Here is a 22527-nt window from a genome sequence, read left to right on the forward strand (position 1 = left end):
TCAAAAAGGTTACTATCCCAGTGAGAGGTTACAAACATTGGTTCATGTGAGTGTGGGACCTTGATATATTGCTGCATTTCAATGAACAGAGTCGGTCTTCATCACAGTCATTTAATAATAACGGAACTTACACCACGCCCTGTGCACGAAGCTGTGAGACTTAAACAGTATGTTGACATCCTCTAAGTACAGCCAGTGCTAGTATTTTGGCTGAGATTCACCACGTAACAATCTCAAAGGGCAAACACACTGGTGGTTATCGTGTGTCACGGTCACGCCGAGTGTAATCTCCTAAACTCCGCCCCCCTCCGTCCAGCTGATATCCTGCTTGTTCCATGTTTGGGATTGTTGGATTGTTGTGATGGGGAGGCCGCAGCCATCTTGGATCAGCGCGGCTCCACACAGCAGCGGGAGAGGACGAGGAGACGTTAACGGCAGAGCCAGCTAGCTAATGTTAGCCCCTCGGCCAGATTAACAACAATCAGCGTTGCGAGTATGTGTGCTGATACACGGTGTTTATCTCTCTTAAACGGCGCTTCGAGTGCATAGAAATGGGTAGGAAGAAGTGTGCTGAGCGGTTAACGTTATAAACCCGAAGAGGGCGGCGACGGTGCAGATCCTCGGTATATCTTTGAACATTTCTGAATAGAGGAGATACTATGAATGGAGGATAAATGTTGCCGAAGGCTGACAGCAGCAGTTTCGTCCTCTTCTCTCTTCTCTTCGTCCTCACGGTAACGGATCCACCACGGACAGGTAAATACATCTGAATTGTGTTTTGGTCTTTGCGTGTCTGTGAAGAAGAAGAGGGGCAAACGGAGATTACAGCCAGAGGCAGAAAGCGGCCGGTCAGGCCTGCTCGATGAATCGGGGGACTCCGGTGCTAATGCTGGACCGTGTGCAGGACTCTTGTGCACTTATCTGCATTTATTTAAGTGGGCTTACTTTAAGACATATTGCTGCCATTGAATAACCAAATATCAATACATTTACCGTAAACAAACATTTAAAGGGGACATATTATGAAAAATCCACTTTTACAGTGTTTTTGAACCATTTATTTGAGTAACCTGAGAGTCTATCAACCCACAGAATTTGAAATAAATCCATCCAGTCCTTTGTTTGTGGTCTGCAATAGTCTTACCATACAGAGAAAAATGCTCCGTTTTAAATGTTCCCAGTTTGTGACATCACAAGTTGGATTCTGTTAAACTCCCCTCCGCTCCCCCATGGACTCCACCTCCAGACTAGAGTAAAACTTTTGCACAGGTCTGTCCACTATTATTGTCTCCACAGAGGAGTGATGTCGACAAGGAAAACTCAGGAGGGCATATAAAGAGACCAGAACGGAGCGCTCTGAGAGAGCTGGTTTCTACAGGGTCACAAACCTCTGCTGCTTGATTCATGTTATATTTGGACCAAAGCACAGCAAAGATGTTTCATTTAGAGCATGGGGGGGGGGGACTGTTTGAAAAGGTGAAAAAAGGGTGTAATCTGTAGTCTTTAACACAATTCCTCTTCAAGTATGGACCTTTGTCTCTCTTTTTTTTAAACTAGCAAGCTAGTTTTGACACTTATGGACACGGCTGTAAGGGTAAATTATGTTACAGATAATGATCTTGAGACACATTTGGTGCACAAAGGTTATTAGCTCATGTAGTGACCCCATAAAACTTGCACTTCAAAGATTTAATATGAAATGCATGTTAGAGATTCATGCTCCTCCATCACTAATGCTGCCTCACGTTAATGCAATCTGAATCTTTTCAGTAGACGCACCATTTACCGTCATTTGTATTACACTGTCAATGTGAATAGTTATAAAAAGAAATGCTTTAGACTACTTGACCGGAAAATCAATAATTCATGACTGATATGCATTTGCTATATACATTGCATTCAATCCTTTTGTCATAAAAGACTCAAATACTGCCGGCAATTCATAACGTAACCATACAAAACCCCTCACAAGGAAAAACACTGTTGATGCTTAAAATAGCAGCGGACGGGCACACAGAAGCCCACTTCAGGTAATTGTGTTTGACACAAAATGCCAGTGTTACATGAACCAAACAAGCAAATTATTTTACCTAATTTGTCTCAATTGGAAGCCGGTACTCGTGCTGTGAATGCAAATGCTTCCTTGGCTCTCTCCTTGATACATTTTAAGCAGCAAGAGGACAAATGCATCTTGGGATCCTGACAATTGTGTGGCTTGGAGAAACTGCTATCAATTCAAGTCCTGGATAAACGCGTTATTGTTTAGCTTAATCCAAAGAAGCAACAAGAATCCTGCCCGGAAAATGCATTACACACAGCGCTGCATCCCTCCTATTGTTTATTTGTCTGGAGGTTTGTTTTTTAAGCAGACATTACATTCATGTCAGGGTGCACGCTGAGGTTAATTTGTACTTAATTGCACAATGTAATCAACTGTTATCAGTCATCTTTCAAAAGGTTTACTTTAAGCTATCTGTGTCAAATACGTTTGAATCGAATACTCCTTCACATACTTTTCACTTTGTGTGTATACACCTTGTTGGAGGGATGCTGTTTCCTTCATGTCAGGGCTTCTACACACGTCTTGTTTTACAGAGCTCAGATCATGCTGGTGCACACAGACGTTCAGGCCTTTCAAAACCTTGATGCCCGCATGACTCGGACACTCACTTTAAAATACTCCAGTTTATTGGAGCAAAATTCGGCAAAATCATGCAGCTGTGAACGTGAAACACTTCTGTCACACAGGTGAGCTGAAACTATCTTACTGAGTCTTTCAGTAGGACTTGGCAAAGGTACCTGCAGCTTATATCATGTCAGACCTCAAAATCAAGTCTCCAAACAGACTGCAGCTGGCCTTGATAAATCCCAAACTTACATGACCTGTTCCACATCATGTTGTATCACGTAAGCTAGGTGTGTCCTAACGGGTGAAGATTGAATTTAACACCCAGGTGACCTTATATATTTTGGTAAAGGCTCTTTGGTGGTGACCTTCAGTTTCGTACAACTCGGTCTTAAAACTTGCCAGTGCATGTGCAGTGAAGTTGCAGGCTTCGTCACGCTCCATTCAGGGAAGGAGGTTGTGCATTTATTCCAAAATATCAACAGAATCTTCAATGACCTATTTTCAGATGCACGTTAAAATAATCTCCAGTAGCAGCACTGTGGTGTTCAACTCAGTGTTGCAAAACATAAATATCTGCATGTGTAGTGAGGCAGGAACAAATCTAAAATTAAAATAAAAAACTGATTCCCACAATGCAAAGCTCCATATCAGTTGATCAGTGATCAAAATGACGGACAGCCACGACGATGGTAACAAGCGAAATGATCAAAATCAGTGCAAATCACACAAAGATACCACTGAGGAAAATTTGAAAAAAAAAAATTCAGATCATAAATGGGTGATATTCTGTCACGTTTGCCGTCAGCTGGACGGTTGTTTACTTTCACATTCCAAGAGGGTAAAACTGTTTAGCTGGGCCTGTCTGTCAAACATCATAACCTCAGCCCGACAGACGTACTACACGCTCTATGTTGTCAGTGTGTAGTTTTATTGCCAGGTACATTCACACATAGAAGGACATTGAAAGCAGCCGGGGTCTCGGGTGTGTATAGATTCATGAGGACTTCGTCCGTCTGATCGGTGTCGGGTTTTTTATCGACCTCCTGTTCAAAGCCATGAAAGAAGACTAGAACTTAGAGGCCTTCATTCAGTACAGAAACAGTTAAAGGTGTTGTGAATGGGCTGTGTGGAAATTGGCATGTTGTACTTTATACTTTATCAATGATTTAAAAAAAAAAAAAAAAAAGCTCCCTTTTTTTGTTACGAAAGCACAGTCCGAAGCCCATTGCTTGGTTTGTCCGAGAAGTAAGTAACCTTTACACTTTGACAGCTTTCCTTAGATGAGATAAAAACACAGCCATTAATCACTGTGTTGATATGACTGCCTCCTACGATCCAGAGAATGAGACACTTTGCTTTGTGATTTTGTGTGTTTTTTTTATCACCACATTCGTTGTCAACACGACTCTGTGTTATGAGGAGACTGAACAAGCAGATATGGGTCACGTAAAGGCCTCCAACCTCAGGCTAGACTGGACTACTTCAGATAGTGGGACGCCTTTTAAAGTGCAGACATGCCAGACACTCCGGAGACTGAAAAAACTTCAGATACAGACATCAACAAGAACGAGCAGTCTGCTGAGCTTTCTGAGGGGCTGATAAACACTGGCAGCTGTTTTAACACTTTTTTTTTATAGTTCACATCAGAGCTAGCTATAGTTTACATGATGACAGACATCAGTTCTGCATCAGATGACTGGAGTCTACGGCTGAAGTTGACGGTTAACTTGCCGTGACCCAAAAAAATGTGTTGAACATTAAATACAGCCAGAACTTCTCACAGGTATGTTTAAAAAAACAAAAAAAAAGTTATTGGGTTTAAGCGGGACAGAAGTAACCCACCAACAGTGACAACTTATTTTCGCTTTTGATTCAGTGGTGGTGAGTTCAAAGAACGCAGATGAAGAGCTTCCTGTCAGAGACATGTAACGGCCCCCGACCTTCAACACGGTTGTTGTTTTTGCAGAAGAACGAAACGTTTCGAAACGTCTTGCTCGCACTCTGGTCCTGCAGTGCAGAGCCGAGAGGTTTCAGACGGGCTCAATGTTTGTGACAGCAGAGAGTCATGTAACAACAGATAGATGGAGTGTATTTTTCATCAGGTGAGGATCAAAGTTTATTGTAGTTGGAGCACATTAAATGCATAAATAAATTGCGCAGCATTAATTAGTTAATTGTTTTATATTCCTCTGATTCAATTCTTCAAAGCCAGTTATTAGGGAAACATTTCCAACCCCTAAACTGATTTTTTTTTTATTATTATTATTTCTTTAAAAAAAATTTTAACGTAACCAAACGTCCTTGTTTGTAGCCTGGTGTGCTTTCATCCACTGTAAAAAGAAATGTATTTGGTTTTAAATGTAAGCCGCTCTGAATGAAGAACAAATGAATGCTCTCTGCGCCTCATCACGTTTCCTATCTGACGATGAACTGTGGCTCGTCATCAGCTGCTGGAGATGAAGCAGCGTTTTTCACAGGGGCCGGTTGACTGTTGATACTTCAGTAGCTCTGAGTCAGTGCAGTCTCATAGTCTTCATTGTGTTTTTCCTCTGGCTTACGTAAGAGATGCGGAGGCTTTCATTTCTCGGAGTAGTCGGCATTCACTCGTTTGTAGACCGCATGTAATGCTTCAATAAGAGGTGATATAATCCTGTTTTTTGTTTTTTTTTGCCTTCATACAGAAAAGTCGTCCTTATCTTTCAAGCGGTTACGAAGCAAATTCAGGGCCGTTCAATCAGGCGTTTTGTCAGGTCATCGAAGTAAAAAAAACCCATCTCTCCGATGAAATCCTCCTCAAACATGAAGGGACAGAAGAAGCTTTCAGAAGCTGCCGGCCACAGTCGTCCCCCCCCCCCCCCCCCCCTTCACATAAACTCCATCCCACCCTGCAGCTCAGATCATTCATCGGGACACGCACTCGTCTTATGGAGCTGTTTTTCCTTTCCTACAACGCGTCATATCTCACAACTCCAAAAGTAAGGAGCCAGTGGAAGAATTCTCCTGCAGTACTTCTCAGGAAGAATGAATACGCTGGAAGACTGTTCAGACAGCAAAGCAGCTCTACTCAATCCACAGGCCGCACAAATCAGGCGTGGAGTTTTATATTTTGGGGGGGGGGGAGAGAGAGAGAGTGAAGCGCTCATGCAGACAGCTTGAAACATGTAGTCGGCTGTATTTAAAACACCTGACCCCGACTGGACTCGGCTCTGCATTTGTTGCATCTGCGTTCTACGCACAACCAGATCCTCCGTCTTAACATGAAGCATTCATTATTAACGTCACACATCCTCTCCTAATGTGTTTGGATACACGGGGCTCTAATGTCGTCCATCAGTCTGACACATATTCAGGCTCAGTGGGACTAATGAGAATGGATCCTTTACCCAGGAGAGCCGCAGGCCTGTAAAGCATCTCAATCCACTTAGCATTAACTAAGACGAGGTGACGTCGGCTCTTGGCAGAGCGAAGAGGAAACGCTTTGAGGTCAGCCTTATTAGACGGGTCAACCTCTCAAGCATGAGGCTTTATTTGCATGTTTTTATCTTGTTTGTGTTCCAGACAAACAAACAAAAAAAACTGCAACACTCCAGTCCACTGAGGAAAGAGTTCAAGCCTTCAGTCACAAAAATGAACTAGCTTTAGCAAAAACAGGAAGCTCACAGCATCACTCCACTGGTTAGAATTGTAAATGAAACTGGGTTGTAGTAGGGGGAGAGGAATCAAACGGTAACTTACTATGCAGTACACTATGACATGAATTAATACCTGGCCCTCACGGGTGTGCTGCAAAACAATTGTTATTTTTATTGCTGTTTTTTCTTTCTCGTCGGTTTTTCATCATCTCCCCATATTCGGCTGTTTCCTCCTTCTTTGGCGGATCACCTGTAGCTCCCTTTCCACTCGATCATGTCACGAGTGTCCGTGTGAGGAGTCAGGAAGCAGTGAGTCAGAATTGGCGGGCGACTCTGTTTTTCTAAAATACAATCGCAACAGCGGTCGGATGAGTTTTATCAAACGAGTCTGGAGAAGCGGATATTGCTGTATCAGATATTGAGTCGTAGCCTTTGTCCTGAAGAATACTTTGTCATACTTTGCGAACCTACGTCAAGACTGGGGAAGGAAGCAGGAGGTCGGACAAAATGAGGTCATTACGGCCTTTTGTCACAGTGGAGAATAAAAAGACGACCTCTTTTTGTTTTTGTTTAAAGATATCAATAAATCATCTTTTTTTTTTGGGGTCTAAATAGTTGAAACTCAGGGAAACACTGCAGTGGAAGAGTGAGAGATGTCGTCTCTCGGCGATCTGATTGTGAAAGGTAAATCTTTCCGGAGAACCTCCCTAAGCAACATGCCCACTGCTTTTGGCTTCCCTTATTTGAGGCGAGTGATCAGAACTTGTGAAGTCTGAACTCCAGTCTAAACAAAGGCATGTTTTAATCTCCACAGTGTAGCTGGTGGGACTGTAAGACCGGCTTGTTCAGGTTAAAGTCACCTGGCTTGTTGCTACACACATGAAACAATAGTCCCCTTAAAATAGCTCCTAGTGTAAAAAAAAATAAAAAATAGTTCAGCCATTGTTGTCAGGTGAGTGGGTGGTCCAGCTCCATTGTAGGCAAACACAACCACCTGCTGTATCCAAGAAACAGATGGTAGGGTGTATATGGACCCACTACTGGGGAAACAACTTGGCGGGGGGGGGGGGGGCGGGTGGGTCAGGGAGCGCCGCTGCAAATGCCAGAGCACTGTGAACGGTGTAAATCAGAGATGTCCTTGGACACACTGGGCAGCACAAACAGGATGGTCACTGTTATTGTTTCTATTCTTTTCAGGTCCACGGGTAGCTCTGGCAAGATTATTGTCAGGTAAGCAAGCAGTGTATGTGTCTAGTGGTTTTATTATGTTATGTTAGCAGTTCCCTCACTTCGAACCTTTCACAGACTGTAACGTAGTGAACCCGCCTTTAAAAACATGCAGGCCCCCCTCGTGTCCACCTCGCTTCTTTTTTTTTTTTTTTTTTTTTTTTCTTTCTGGGCTGAAAAGCGCTCGCATGAGCATTTTTGTGCTGAGGAAAAAAACTTGCTGCACGTCAGCCCCGTCTCCATGACAACGGTCTGTTATGGATGTGTTTTTATAATATTTTAGATTGTTTTTTTTCTCTTACTATGAGCATCCATCAGAATATACTAGCCCTTGTACTTGTTTTGGACGCTATCACGACTCTGATCAGAAAGGGAACAAGGAGGATTGTGGGTACGTGACAGGATCCGCAGGAGAAGGATAATATCACCGCCCTGTCCAGGAGTTGAAATTAAAACACTCGCACATCAACATCCAACCATCCAATCTGCTCCTGCATATAGAACTTTCTCTCTTTGTGAAGGTGTTTTTATCTGACATGTCGTACAGTTCAGGATGAACTGAAACGGCCAACACCAACTTCTCCTTCATTGTTTTTGGTTGCCAAGATGACGACTACCGGCCGTTCAACCTTGTGATTGGTTTGTTGAAATTAAAAAAAAAAAAAAAAAAAAACGCTAGTGATGTCTGCAGGGCCTTTTTGACAAGTTGAAAGATTTTTAACTTGAGCGCCTGGAGCGTCCGCACAAAAACAGCAGAGCGCTTGTTAAACACACTCTGGGCGCCGACGCTTTTCATCCAGCCGCCCGCTGTCTGCTGAAAACGCCCTCAACCCGTTAAAAACAACAGAGAGAAGACGCAAGGTGGACACAAGGCCTAAGTTCTACAATAATCCCCTATTCTTCGGTAAACACTGAGTTTGCTTATAGAACCTTGAATCACATGACTGAATCAGGAGACATGCAGCTCTGATGCCGAAGCGTCCTTTATGTTACTCACGTGCAGCGTGGAGAGACAAACAGAAAATTGTTCTGTGACCTCTGCTGCAGGTCTAAATGAAGCTCCTTCTTTCTGCATGCCGTCATAACCGAAGAAAACAACTCAATCTATTGTCATTTTCTCATTGAGCAACATGGTCTGACTCTTGTGAATATGCAGGATTCTCCGAAAGGATCCGTTTTCTCTTATCAACTCCTGAGACTTTTTTTTCTCTTTTTATTCTACAGCTTCAATGTTGCTTTCGTCCAACCTGAACTTTCTCCGAGTGTCGTATCTGTGACTGAGCAGCCGGGATTGACAGATGTTGTATTTATATTTCGAAGCAGTCTTCTGTGTCTCTTGATTTTGAAGTTTGTCTCACCGGAAACCCAGCAGGACGCATTTCAATCAATCTCACAGAAAGCGAGACCGACAGGGTTCTAACTGTGTAAATAAGAGACACGACAAACATTTGTGAAATTTAGAAGCGGTTCAAACTTTGTAGTTTGCTGGAAGTAGTTTGTGATGCAAAGAAGAAATAACCTAATGAAGAAGGGACCAACATTGTTTGATTTTTACTCCCATCATGGAAGATGAAAACACAAACCGTATCGTGACAAACCTTGTGTGTTTTATGTGATAGATGTGAGTCCAACACTTGAAAATCAAACCTTTTTCCCGTATCGATGTGACGTCTCGAGTTACACCTTTGGCAAAACATGGCCACACAAATACAAGACGGAGCTTTTCGAGACATTTCAACGTCTTTCAAACTATTTGGTTTGGAGGTTCTGCAGTGTTTGATTTAAGAGGGCCGCTCGAGGGAGATGCTTTTATGTTTTTAAGGCGCCTTACCTTCTAAATGATGAACAAAAAATTCAGAAAACAGCCGAGCTCAGACAACATCAGGGACATTTTCTGTCTGCGGCGTCGTACAGCAGAAAGACATTTCTGACTCTCTACTGACACCACATTGTTGTCGCTTGTTATTGCTCCATCCAGAGTCAGCTGAGAAGCTCACACTGAAATTGGAACAACTCCAGGACTCAACAGGGCCTCGGCTCCACTCTTAATTCTGAACATGTGTTATTTTTTTTGTTTTTGTTTGGGAAGACCGTCTTTGTGCAGGTTTGACCACGCAAACTCTCTTGTGTTACAGAGCAGCGCTGCAGTCCCGGGCAGTTCGCCTGCCGCAGCGGGAAGATGCAGTGTATCCCCATGTCCTGGCAGTGCGACGGCTGGACAGCGTGCGAGGACAAGAGCGATGAGATGGACTGTCCTCGTGAGTTTTGCACACTTGAGCCCTTGACTTTTGCAAAGAATAGCAAAAAAAAATAAAAAAACTCACAAGACACAATCCAACCCACACCTGGGCAGCTCTTATCACAGCTCCCATGCACGAGTTTAGACGAGTACTGAGGTCCAATTTCAGCAATATACAGAGATGTTCAGTGAAGCATGTGGACGAAGAAACAGCCTCAACACATTTGCGCAGTAAAATCCTCAAACTCACTTCAATCCAGCTGATTGGTTCAGACGTGATGTTCGTCAGCGGATATCCACCGCAGTGAAAGCAGCATCAGCATGGCAGAGGGAGGCCGAGTTACATTTGAGTGGCTGCACATGTGTCTCTGTTTTTGTTTACTGCTTGTTAAGTCTCTTGGAAACACAGCAGAAATGTTGCAGGAGCAGTTAATCCTTTGACCGAAAATCCTATTGTTTTCCGCTCTTAAACCCAGAGAGACCTTATCCCCAGATTGCTGAATGCATAATAGGAATTATTGAAAGGATTGAGTTCAGCATGTGATCTCTGTACAGAAGTGGTGCTGAAGGCCTGTGTTAACAGCACTGTGTCCTGATTGAGCTTTCACATTAGCCTGTGTTCATCATTTCTCAGTTAAAACATTTTTTTTTTAAACTTAAAGCTTTAAAGGAAAGAAATGGGAACAGCACGTAAAGCCTGTTTAGCCAACAATATAATGTAATTAACTACAGATCTATGTATAGGCTTCTCGAATAAAAAGCTTCCATGGCATGATTTGTCCTCTTTATTTATGTGCTGTGGCATCATACAGAACGGAAGAAAAACCCAAACAATCCACGTCACGCCTCTGAGGCTAGATTAACAGACTGCACAGACTCAGTGTTGCATGATGGGATTAATTCTTTCTGAAATACAGTCAAAGGTGGAGCGATCTGTCTCACTTAACTCAAGCAAAAAAAAAAAGTAAAGTGTTTAATCATGTACCTCAGTGCAGGTTAAAGAGCAGAAGTTTGAAGCTGTTATATGGATAACTAATTATCAATCTATCAATCTTTTTGTGTAGCGTCAATTTATAACAAGTGTTATCTCAAAACACAAAAAGCAGGTAGAGGACCTTACTCTGTGTCTGTTAACATTACAAAAGAGCAGGTAATAAAAACATGATTACAACTAGAAACCAACGTTTAGCAGACTCAACAAATATAAACCAGGCTGCAAAAAAAACTTTTTTTTTTTTTTTTTTTTTTCAAAGAATATAATTTCTAGTTGAAATGACGAGGGAATATTTAAAAAAAAAACCTTTGCTTGTTGTTACACTTTCTCTGCTGCTGATCTTGTTTTCTCTTTATGTTTCCGAAGAGAAGGGAACTTCTGACATCGGGTTTTAATTTGAATCGAGGTACCACTGAGTTTAATCTGAAGCTCATGAAGTCAGAAACTGTAGGAGCACCCTGAGGAGAGAGCCGTTAGTCGCCCATACCGTCTACGGAGCTTTTTCTTAATCTGAACGTGCATCTTGTTTTGATTTGAAAAAGGCATTTGCACACGCGTGATTTAGAGCTGAAGGATGTAAAACGGTTCCACACGAGTTCACCTCGAGACTTTTGTTTTGCAGCTATTAAGGAGGAGAGGTTTCGTTTCGGTAACGGATATGACCAGGTAGAAGACGTCATAGGTGTGGCTCAGCCTGTGCGCTTCAACAGTAAGAATCATACTTTATTTTTTATTTTATTTTTTTATTTTTTGGTGACTTATAAAGTCTTTAAATCTGCATTATGACCTCAGCTATTATCACGCCACAATGCTGAAACGTCTTTTTTTTTTTTTTTCCTGACCACAGAGAAATGTCCCAGCGGGTGGCACCACTACGAGAAGACAGCCAGCTGCTACAAAGTCTACCTGAGGAACGAGAACTACTGGCAGGCCGTGGATACCTGTCAGAAAGTCAACGGCTCTTTGGCTACTTTTGGTACCAACGAGGAGCTGCAGTTCATACTGAAGATCGAGGTGGATTTTGATGACAAAGTGTGTGAGCGCAGAGACCAGTGCAAGTGAGTTTTTACTCCACAAACTCTTCCCTGTTTCGAGAGATCAAAAACTTTTCAAGAATTGTAAGACTGATGTTTTTTTTGTTTTTTTTTACATTATGCATTTTCCCATGAAATATCATGTACTGATTTGGGGCTCCGCTGTGGTGGAATGGCATTGCTCTGTTTTGTTTTGCAGGCCCTCTAGTGGCCAACTGTGGTAGTTCAATTATTTTATAGGTAAAGTTAAACATTTGAGTGATTTGCTGTTTTCGTTTGCTTTCAGGTTTTGGGTGGGATACCAGTATGTGATCACCAATCAGAACAACTCCCTGGAGGGCCGCTGGGAGGTGGCATACAAAGGTATAGATCTGCTCTTTCAGAAACTCAGATTTCCTTCATCAATCAGTGTAATGCTTAAAAAGCGTTTTGTTTTTTTTGTCCCGTCAGGATCGATGCAGGTGTTTCTGCCACCTGAGGGTCTAACCAATTTTGGGGAGGCGTCTCCCACTCAGGACAACGTCTTCTGTGCCCAGCTGCAGCGCTTTCAAATTAAAAGCATGAATGAACGAGGCCTGCACAGCTGGCACGCTGAGAACTGTTATAAAAAGTTTCCCTTTCTTTGCAAGAGGAGTGAGTGCTCAGTTGTTCTTCATCAGTAGTACGATCTAAAAAAGAAACCTGAGAAAGGCTCCTGTCATTGTGTGCGTATATATATATATTGATGATGTATCTGATCCGCAGGGCAAACGTGCGTGGATATTAAAGACAACGTTGTAAACGAGGGCTACTACTTCACGCCTAAAGGGGACGACCCGTGTCTGAGCTGCACGTGTCACGACGGGGAGCCGGAGATGTGTGTCGCAGCGCTGTGTGAGCGTCCGCAGGGCTGCCAGCACTTCCGCAAGGATCCTAAAGAGTGCTGCAAGTTCACCTGCCTGGACCCAGGTACTGCCTCACCTCAACGATTAGAGCCAAGCAAAAACATCTTTGATATTTAAACATTTAGAAAATAGATTGTTAGTTACTACAGAGATATAAACATGGAGGGATTTTCATGTATTTACATCAGTGTATGGCTTATTTTAAATGTACTCTGTTTGCAAATAACATCACACGTGCTTTATGCAGTTTCTCAGTTTGAGCCAAAAAGAAAATGATCCGGAGCTCACCTGTTTGCGTCGCGTCCTTTCTCTCCTCAGATGGCAACAGCCTGTTTGACTCGATGGCCAGCGGGATGAGGCTGATCGTCAGCTGCATCTCCTCCTTCCTCATCCTCTCGCTGCTGCTCTTCATGGTGCACAGACTCCGACAGCGGAGACGTGAACGCATCGAGACTCTGATCGGAGGAAACTGTGAGTGCGCGCGCACACAACCACTCTCCAAAGCGCGATCCTTCGCTTTATGTCACGAGGCTTTCTTATCATAATTAGTTTCAGTTAATTGGACGGCAGCCATTAATTTCAAACCCTGCGATACACGCAGCTGCTGTTAAAAATGAGTTTTATTTAAAGAAGCAGTCGAATGAAACCCTCTCCTTCTTGCTAATTCAATGCGTCTGTTTAGTGTCTTCTTAAAAGCTCGGTTTGTTGATGTATTTTTGGTGGTTATTTTTCATCATCATGCCTGCTTTTCTTTTTCTTTTTTCTTTTTTGCACAGTGCACCACTTTAACCTTGGAAGACGAGTCCCAGGCTTCGACTACGGCCCGGATGTCTTTGGCACAGGCCTCACTCCCCTGCATCTCTCCGATGACGGCGAGGGAGGCGCTTTCCACTTCCAAGAGCCCCCCCCACCGTACGCAGCCTACAAATACCCCGACATCCAGCACCCCGACGACCCCCCTCCTCCATACGAAGCCTCCATCAACCCAGACAGCCTGCTCTACGTGGACCTAGGTACACACTTATTCTTGTTTGCTTTGCCGCGCCCCCAGTGTTACCGGAGTCACGCTCTCGTCCTCATGTCCTCTCTTTGCCGTTTACTTCAGGACACAGTGGCGTCGCCTTGGTGCCAAGCCAGATGAACACCATGGGAGACGTGATGCATGCCGATATTCCCAACGTCTCGGGTCCCGTGTCAAACTCGGCTCCCCCTCCGCAGGAGAGAGAGGACTCCATAGATAGCAGCACCCTCCTTGTGGGGCCCGACACCCCGACAGACGGCCTCGTACCCGCCTCCATGTCAGCAGACGCCTCCCTCAGCACCGTGGTATAGGACTGTGGGCTGACAACACAGAGCTGCGTTGAGACATTACCTGCCGGTCGAGGAAGCCCGCGTGCGCACGCCGCGGCAGGAGAGGATGCAGCCGACTTTTGTGTAGTTTATGTTTGTACAGACATATCAGAGGAAGCACATTTCTTTTTAGAAGATGCAACGAAACCAGGACGCCCTCTCTCTGGAGACTCTTCTACAGTCGGCCTTCTGAGTGTTTTTTTTTTTTTTTGTTTGTTTGTTTTTTTATTTAAAAGCTTCTGAAGGCGCAAAGAGGACCGTTTCTGTACAGAGAAAGTCAAACTTTACCGAGGCCGAGAAGGCTCTTACTCTTAACTTCGGGAAGCTTGTGAAACATCTCAGAGGTGTTCCGATTTGGGTCGGGAAGCCCAGATGTAAATACCCCTCAGGTCTGTGCCGCTCGAATTTGTTTATACCTGCGCGTCACGAGGCGAAGAACGATGAACGGACAGCGGAGCGGGCGAATGTTCCCTTTTTGCGTCTTCGTTGAGCATCATAGTGTCTTTCAGACGGATCAGAACGATCTCCAGGCTTCAATAACCTTTTTCATCGAATCTGTCTCTCGGCATGTCCCGGATCACAATTTCTACTCGCTCATACAAAAAAACCCCAAACTTCCTGTCCCTTCACTTTCTTACGAGTCTGTTACATGAAGCGGTCTTCCAGGTTTATAGCGCATATTTGAAGCAAAAGCTGTTTTGTAATAAAGAGGTTTAACCTTTCGAGAAGGTACAGTTAGTTTCCTACTGTAGGATTTTACTAGGTAATGCGAACACAAGGCATTGTGTATCAAGGATTGTGGTGGTACTTATAAATATGGGAGTCTTGTGTTGTGTTCTTTATGATTATAATGTTTGACTGCAGGCTGTAATCTTGATGGTTTTATTGTCCACTGATCAGTGAGCAAAGCGCGATTAAGTGCATGTGTGAAGATAAGGGGGTTGACACATCCCACTAATGAATTTGAGAAAATCCGTTAATTTACAGATCATATTGCAATCATGAAGTTGTTGAATCATGCAAACAGTCCCATTGTTGTTGCTTTATCATTAACACTCCGCAGGATAGTTGTGTATTTGCGAACTGAACCATGTTTAGTGACTCAAAGCTCAATGTTTTGCACGTTCATCTCTTTATTAATTCAGGTTTTTTTTTTTAATGTTTGGGGTTTTTTTTTTTTTTTTTTTTTACTTTTGGAGATTAATGTGAGGGGAAATGTTAGGATGCTTGCTCCTCCATCCCTGATGTGCTTATATTTCCTCAGCTACTGAAGAAGACGATGGGGCTGACTATAGCTGTGAGTCTTTTCCTCTTTGGTGTTGTTGATGGGTCTGTTACTGTTTCTGTTTATCGGTGGGTTCGCAGTAAAAACAACAAAAAAAACAATTGTAATAAAGAAAAGTGTGAAAATGTTTAGACCTCCGATATGATGACAATCATTTGATTCACTCAAAGACGAGCTTTAAAACGAATGAACAAGTGTTTGACATAGTCGACCCCCAACCACCAGCAAGAACCGTTTGATCTGCATTAAGAGAACCAGCTGTGTCCATATGACTGTGTACGTCTGTAGCTCCTGTTTGAATGTACTGTATGTGGAGGCAACTTTTTTTTTGTGATGAAGCTTATTTTCCCTTAAAAAAGTTTTCTTTTCTTTTCTTTATTTTTTTTTTTTATTTTTTTTTTTTTTAGTTTGACTTTGACAATCCACAAAGGATTATAAACAACAAAATCTCCAAAAGTGTAAAAAAAAAAGTGTGCATGTTTATAGAAAGATGTTCTGCTTTGATTTAAATTTCCTTTACCCATCAGCTTTGTTTGGTTTGAATTTTATTTTATTTTAATTTTTTTTAACTTGCTTATTGGACCCTAGGTGCATGTTTATTTGTCGCTTGGCATGCTGAGAGAATTTTCTTTTAAAAGCAACATTTTAAAACTCGACAGTCTGTCCTGTAAAGTAGGTTAAAATCCTCTGTGTGCATCAAAGAATCCTGCCCATGACTGGAACAGCTGCAGCGACGCTCGTTTCTGTGCTAGACTATGATGGTGTTACAACTCATCTGAAATGTTTTATGTATAACACAACAAATACAAGTCATTGTCTTTTATTTCATAGCCTTTAAACTTAAAGAATGCTTCATTTGCCGGGGCGGGGGGGGGCTTTTTTTTTTTTTTTTCCTGAGGTAGATGTACATCTAATCAAATGCCAAATAAACTGCACCATGAAGGACGACTCATGCGTCAGTGGGTATGAACACAGCATCCATTACATTTACCCGCTCTGACTCCTTTGACTCGTGGAGGAAATATCCCTCGTCTGCAGTCACCAAATGTCAAAGGATTAAGGTGCGATGCAGGGAAATCCCCCGCCCTCTTCCTGAGTCAAATGATTTAAAGAAAGTGCATATATTGCATTTCACAGTGACTCATAAGGCAGCAGTCAGAGCAGATAGTGATACCCTGCTGGGGAGCATTGTCACTGAAGAAAAGAGGCTTTGTTCACGCAGGCCGAGTAGTGACAGAAGCACATGATCGTTTTCCAGATGAGGGAGACGTAACACTTGACGCTGAGAAGCCTGCTCATGGTTTGATGTATTTATGGGACAGTGTGGGAAAAATATTCAGCAAATATTTGGATGTTTTTAAAGAGATCATTTTAGAGCGTACGATTTTTTTTTACCCTGGCTACTCTCTTAATAACCAATATATTTAGATGCATTTGTTGTAGTGATCAACTAAGACATTTAAAACTTAAATGATAGCTTGTCCTTAATGTGCTTTTATATTACTGTGATTTCAAATAACAGAATCAAAGATGAAAAACCAAAAATCGATGAACTCTTATTTTGAAGAGATATTTAGAAAGATTAAATCCTGCTCATGAGGTCGTGTATGTTCTGCACCTTTCGTTTTCTGCTTGCCACACATCCTGACTTTCCTATGAGATGAATGGGTCTTGTTACTGGTCAGTGGGTATCTTTGCTGGCAGCAGTGAGAAGGAGGGTTGGTGGTTGGGGGATGGGGGCTGTCTTGCATCAATGAGCCTGTTGATCAGAAAAGACCACTGGACTTGTAATGACACAGATCACTGATCACACCAGGAGGAAAACTCAGCTTCCACCTCGGCTGCTATTTAAGCAGGACGACGTTCTGCCTCCTCTCGAGTCTACCTCACAAACGCGCACCTGTCCGGGTTCATCGAGTGCCACTTCTGACCATGATTCAGACCGCTGCTGTCCTCATCACTCTTGTTTCATATGTTATTTCAGGTGAGAGTCCTGCTCCAATTTCAGGTGACTACAATCTCCCTCTATGTTTTGAATAGATTCAAGCTGCTAAAGTTTAAGAAAAGCATTTTTTTTCTCAACATTTTGCTGTTTTTTTGTATTCTAGAGGACTACTGTTACACTGAGCCGCACTGTGGTGAGTAATCTCGGAGCTACCTTTTCATTTAAAAACACACGGTCAGCAGTTTTAGAATATCTGTGGTGAACTGTGGAGTAGCCTGTCAGAGGACATTAAGCCAGTGTGATCTTTTAAATCTTTTAATTAACAGGCTTTAATGTAAATACACATTAAAGTACCCTGTACCTTTATGTGATGGAATAGTTTAACCAACACCAGTTTTTACTGTCTCTGATTGTTGGTGAGATTTTAGTTAGGTTGTTTCCTAGAAAACATTTTGTTTTTCGTTTGTTTTTAGAGGTGCTCTGCAAACAGGCCTAAAGGTGTTATTATAATAATGATGGGTTTGCTGAATAACTTGCAGGCAAATTAGAGTTACATACATTTTTTTTTTTCATCAAACAAGTCTGTTTTTTATGAGCTTTCTTAAATGTATATGGAAGCTGTGCATTTCCCAAACAGTAAAATGGTAAAATGGACTTGAGTTTGTATGTCGCTGTCTGACTTCTCAAAGGGCTTTTACACCACGTCACACCTACCCATTCACACACTGATGGCAGAGGTTTCTATGTAGTGAGGACATCAGAAGTAACTAATCCCATTCATACATATTCATACACCGCCAAAGAAGCAGCAGGAGCAATTTTGGGGTAACAGTTTGGCCCAAGGACACATCGGACATGTAGCTGCTGGCGCTGGGGTTTGAACCCTTGACCTTCTGGTTGAGAGGCGTCTCTACCAACTGAACCAAATCCTGTGTTTCAGCTGTGAGCAGATATTTTTTTCATAAGACCTCCAGAATATTTTTTATTATAAGGTGTTGGAGACCTAAAAGATTTTTTGAGAAAAAAGCAGGAAAATATACAGTAAAACAATATTTTAGTATCAAGTAGGGATTGTTAGTAATTGTTCTGTTGCTTTTGATCAGGTCATGCAGTCTTTTTCACTGGATATTTTGAATAGGTTTGCCCTTCTTTCACATTAGATTTAGGTCCTGACTTTCCATGGATGTGTCATGTCATCTGTTCTTTCACTGCACTGTGTTTCTTACATGATTCCTTCACCTCCCTCAGATCCTTATGCATGGGGAGACATGTTCTCATCCTGTCATCCTTTACTTGAAGAGCTTCACTCCCCCATCAACCTGGACCACCAGATGACCAGAAACGAGTCTCTGGATTCTCTACATCTCGAGGGCTTTGATGCGATCCAAACAGGCCACTGGACGCTTGAAAATGACGGACACTCTGGTGAATATTTTTAATAAACTGAATTAGGATTTGTTTTCTCTTTTTGCCGATGTCTGTAATGTTTTTGGTCACTTCCAGTGGTGCTGCAGGTCAGCAGTGGCATGTCAGTGAGCGGTGGAGGTCTTCCAGGTGTTTATCACACCATGCAGCTGCACTTCCACTGGGGAAGCCCAGCGACGAACGGATCAGAGCACACAGTGAACGGACGCAGATACCCGATGGAGGTACAGTACGGTCAGTAGACAGATATGCATGGTCACCAAAATACAGTGTCAAAAGAATAAGACAGAGCAGACTTCCCTTAATGTCTTTTTTGTTTGGTTTCTCTAGATGCACATTGTCAACATGAAATCCATCCATCCAAACTTGACAGCAGCCTTAGATGACCCAACAGGACTCGCAGTTCTCGGATTCTTTATTGATGTCAGTTTTCAATTAATCATGTTTATTAATCTATTTCTAGGCGTTTCTAGTTATTTTCATCCTGATTTTGCTCCTTTTACAGGTTGTTTATGCAGATAATGTGCACTTTGGACATATATCACAAAAGCTGTCATCTGTTGCTTACAAAGGTATGAAGAAAACCATACCAAATGTATATCTCATTCGGTTGTTTTCATCTGTTCTCATTATGGCTGTGCATCTTTCCACAAGGTCAAGCTACTAAAGTAAAGCCATTTCCGCTGATGAGCCTTCTGCCGAAGCACAACATGAGTCAGTATTTCCGCTATCACGGCAGCCTCACCACTCCTCCATGTTCACAAGCAGTCATATGGACTCTGTATGAAGTCCCTATCTACATCTCATGGTCACAAGTAGGTATTTAGTCATTTTACAAATAATTAACATATAAATAGTTGTGCACACACACAGGTTTTAAAAATATATATATTTCTATTCCTCAGCTGGCTCAGTTTACGTGGCAGATCTTCTCAACAGAGGAGGATGTAGAGCAGATGACACCTCTGCAGAACAACTTTAGACACATCCACCCCACCTTCAGTCGCATCGTCTCCATGTCCAAAGATGCCAAACTGCTCAAAGGGGCGGCCAGTCATATCAACAAGTTAGCTACGTCACTGCTTCAAATAATTCTGCTGGGTAGCCTCATGTTTGGACTTTAGCACAACCCGAGTCCAAGTTTCTACTGTTGTGTTGTTTACCCAAACTTGACGTTTAAATGTAGAGTTTTCACACACATACAAAAGCATTTAAAACAAACTGTGAAGATGAAGTACTGTAAAATGTTAATTTGTTACTAAATGTTTTACAATAGCTGTGTGCATTGAAAATGTACAACTGTTAAATAACATACATAATACAAGTCTTATGTCTTTAAATTTGAGCAACAGTAGCATTCGTTTTTCTGAAGGCAGCCATGTTTTTTATGACTAAGGTTCTTTTCCACTGAAAGCATGTTTTCCCTTCAAGCTAATGCCACTATTAGCAGCTTTAGTGTAGTATGTGTTTATAGAGATAATAACAATGTTAACGTTTTTTTTAATTATAACTAAACATATAGTAAAGCTGAGTCTTAAGGAAATGTTATTTGGCCATAAAAGTAAAAAACATTTAAATTGTAATATTTAGTACTATGCACTGCTAGCAGGGTTACAAAGAAAAGGAAAGGCAAATAAAAGTTAATGTAAAAGTTAACATCAACATCAAGTATTGTTCAAATGAACATTGAGTTGGGAATAGTTTTAAACACATGCAGTAGTAGTATTAAATTACTGTACTTTTTAGTGTGAGCATGAATGTAAAAGTTTTCAGCACAGCTTTAGCCACAGAGAATGAGAGTGTGTTTTCACTGACACTTTGACTGAAAAGGAAAATCACTGGTGTAATAAATGACTTTTAAAATGAGCTGAATCTATTTAGCCTCCTCTCTTTCTTTTGTGCTACTTTACATTTTGGCTGATAGGCTGCACTTGAATGGAACAGAGAGATCATCGATGTCATCGGTAACACCTGTGTGTCCTAAAATGACTAGTCAGAAAAAGGCCCATTAAAAACCCAGAGCTGTTTTACAAAGTAAAGTGAGGCTATAATTGGCTAATGATCCAGCTGTCCTGCATTCAGCATGCAAAGTATCTCTACACGTTTGCATTATTTGCTTATTTGCCACCAGCATCAATAGCAACACGTAGCAATGGACATGAAAAATTACCCATAAACACGTCACTTTTTTACATTTATAAAATAATATTGATTCCCTAGACGGAAACAATAAATACCATATCTTATCTTGTGTCACTTTTGTCATTTTTGGCAAGTGGGAAGCATTACCTATTGCTCCCTGTTTGTTGAGAAAGTGGCTATTATAAATAAAATAAAAATAAAAAAAAAATACTACAAATTTAAGTATGTTATGGTATGTCAGTATAAATGGGACATCTTTAAATTCCCATGACCAAGCAAATACATGGTACGATGAGTTTTTCAGATAAGAAAAACACAGGTCCAGTGATTACAGGATTGATCGGACTTCTTTGCCACGCTCGCTCTCCCATCTCAACTCATACTCTCTGAATCGACTACCAAACCCTATTTTTTTAAATGAGGTATGTCATGGTGACCTTTCTCCTACTGGCTGTGTGTTTGGAGGACAGTGGATCACATGACCCTTTTTTTCTATCAAACCAGCCTGACACAGAGGTATTGTTTGCTCTGCTGCTGCCATCAGTCTCCATTCAAGAACAGCGTGCTACATTTATCAATGATTTAATTCACTTATAGCGAGTTTGTCCTTATATTAGCATAAATACTCTTCACTTGATGCTTCAGAAGAAAAGAACAGCCTTTTATGGATGTATGCAAAATTGCTTTATTTCCATTTTCCTTTTTCATACATTTGTCGTGTAATAAATAGACCTAAGAAACAGGCTGATGCCTCAATCCTCTTCCCATGCCAATTCTGCACCTTTTTTCCCCTCCACACCGCAAACAATTTTCATAGAATTTACAACAGAAATTTAAAAAAAAAAAAACAAGCTTGACACAAGCTGAATTTTCCTGCTACGAGCTCATCTCCTGTCTTGTATATTACATAGATCTCTGAGCTGAGTTTATGTAGCAAATCCCAAGGAACAAAAATATATATATATATATTTATATAGTATTCACAGTTAAAGTATTTACAGATTCTAGGATTCGGAAGCAAATGGGCAGAAAATGAAGACGTTTCTACAAGAAACAATCTTTCCAAAAAGTAGGTGGAGACTTTTCCTGTACACGGTGGACCTTTTTCCTTTAAATAAACAACCTTTTAAATCCTTAGATTCCTTTTACAGATCCCTGAAAATATTTTTAAATACTCAGTCTTTTGTTAAAAAAAGAGAAATAGAGAGAGATGCATCTTAAAAGTATAACCCCTGTGATGATAAAAAAAAAAAAAAAAGCTTTAGATCTTCTGTACAAGTAATCATATACAATATAAACATCAATGTTGAGAAAAAAAAACGTCAATCAAACTGAATGAAAAAGAAATGATGAACTTGGTCTTGATGGAGTCGCTAAGAGAGGGCGTAAAGCAGAAGTGCAAGCCTCGAGTGCATTATTTTTTTTATCTTAATGAGATCATAAAGAAAGAAACGTCGCTGTCTGTGTGGGTAGGATAAACGTCTGGCTTGCAGTCATCATCATCATCAACAACACTGTTAGAGTAATCAAGTGTTTCAGATGAACAGGAATCAATAAGTGACGGTCAAAACGCCGCAAAACCTCGTCATCAAGCAGCTCTGGAAAAAATAGGCAGCAAGTTTTTGTACACGTCTTTTGAAATGGTCACTTGCTGCTCATCATAGACACAAACAATAACACAATCATATGGCACTTAAAAATGACAAATTATGTATTCTTCAAAACTTCGTTTGAACTGCCC

At 41.6% G+C, this 22527-nt stretch overlaps 2 protein-coding genes across 6 annotated transcripts; both read left to right on the forward strand.

The window, feature by feature from the left end:
• Positions 1-225: 225 nt before the first annotated feature.
• On the forward strand, positions 226-15800 carry dgcr2 (DiGeorge syndrome critical region gene 2). 2 transcript variants are annotated; one of them, XM_079364237.1, is made up of 11 exons: positions 226-756; positions 7459-7491; positions 9624-9746; positions 11344-11430; positions 11569-11779; positions 12042-12118; positions 12206-12388; positions 12500-12703; positions 12958-13110; positions 13416-13652; positions 13745-15800. In XM_079364237.1, the coding sequence occupies exons 1-11, from the start codon at positions 675-677 to the stop codon at positions 13969-13971; spliced, it is 1617 nt and encodes a 538-aa protein (XP_079220363.1). In that variant the 5' UTR covers positions 226-674; the 3' UTR covers positions 13972-15800. The 2 variants fall into 2 exon arrangements, with proteins under 2 accessions (XP_079220363.1, XP_079220364.1); XM_079364238.1 differs by lacking the exon at positions 7459-7491 and having other exon boundaries at positions 230-756.
• An 834-nt stretch (positions 15801-16634) lies between these two features.
• Positions 16635-20510, forward strand: car15 (carbonic anhydrase 15). 4 transcript variants are annotated; one of them, XM_079364244.1, is made up of 8 exons: positions 16635-17282; positions 17383-17412; positions 18468-18644; positions 18723-18868; positions 18975-19067; positions 19150-19216; positions 19299-19459; positions 19550-20510. In XM_079364244.1, exons 1-8 carry the CDS (start codon positions 17207-17209, stop codon positions 19766-19768), a joined length of 969 nt encoding a protein of 322 aa, XP_079220370.1. In that variant the 5' UTR covers positions 16635-17206; the 3' UTR covers positions 19769-20510. The 4 variants fall into 4 exon arrangements, with proteins under 4 accessions (XP_079220370.1, XP_079220371.1, XP_079220372.1 ...); XM_079364245.1 differs by having other exon boundaries at positions 16635-17258; XM_079364246.1 differs by lacking the exon at positions 17383-17412 and having other exon boundaries at positions 18519-18644.
• The last annotated feature ends 2017 nt before the right edge of the window (positions 20511-22527 follow it).

The sequence above is a fragment of the Symphodus melops genome (assembly GCF_947650265.1).
Source record: "Symphodus melops genome assembly, chromosome: 16".
Classification (NCBI taxonomy): Eukaryota; Metazoa; Chordata; class Actinopteri; order Labriformes; family Labridae; genus Symphodus; species Symphodus melops.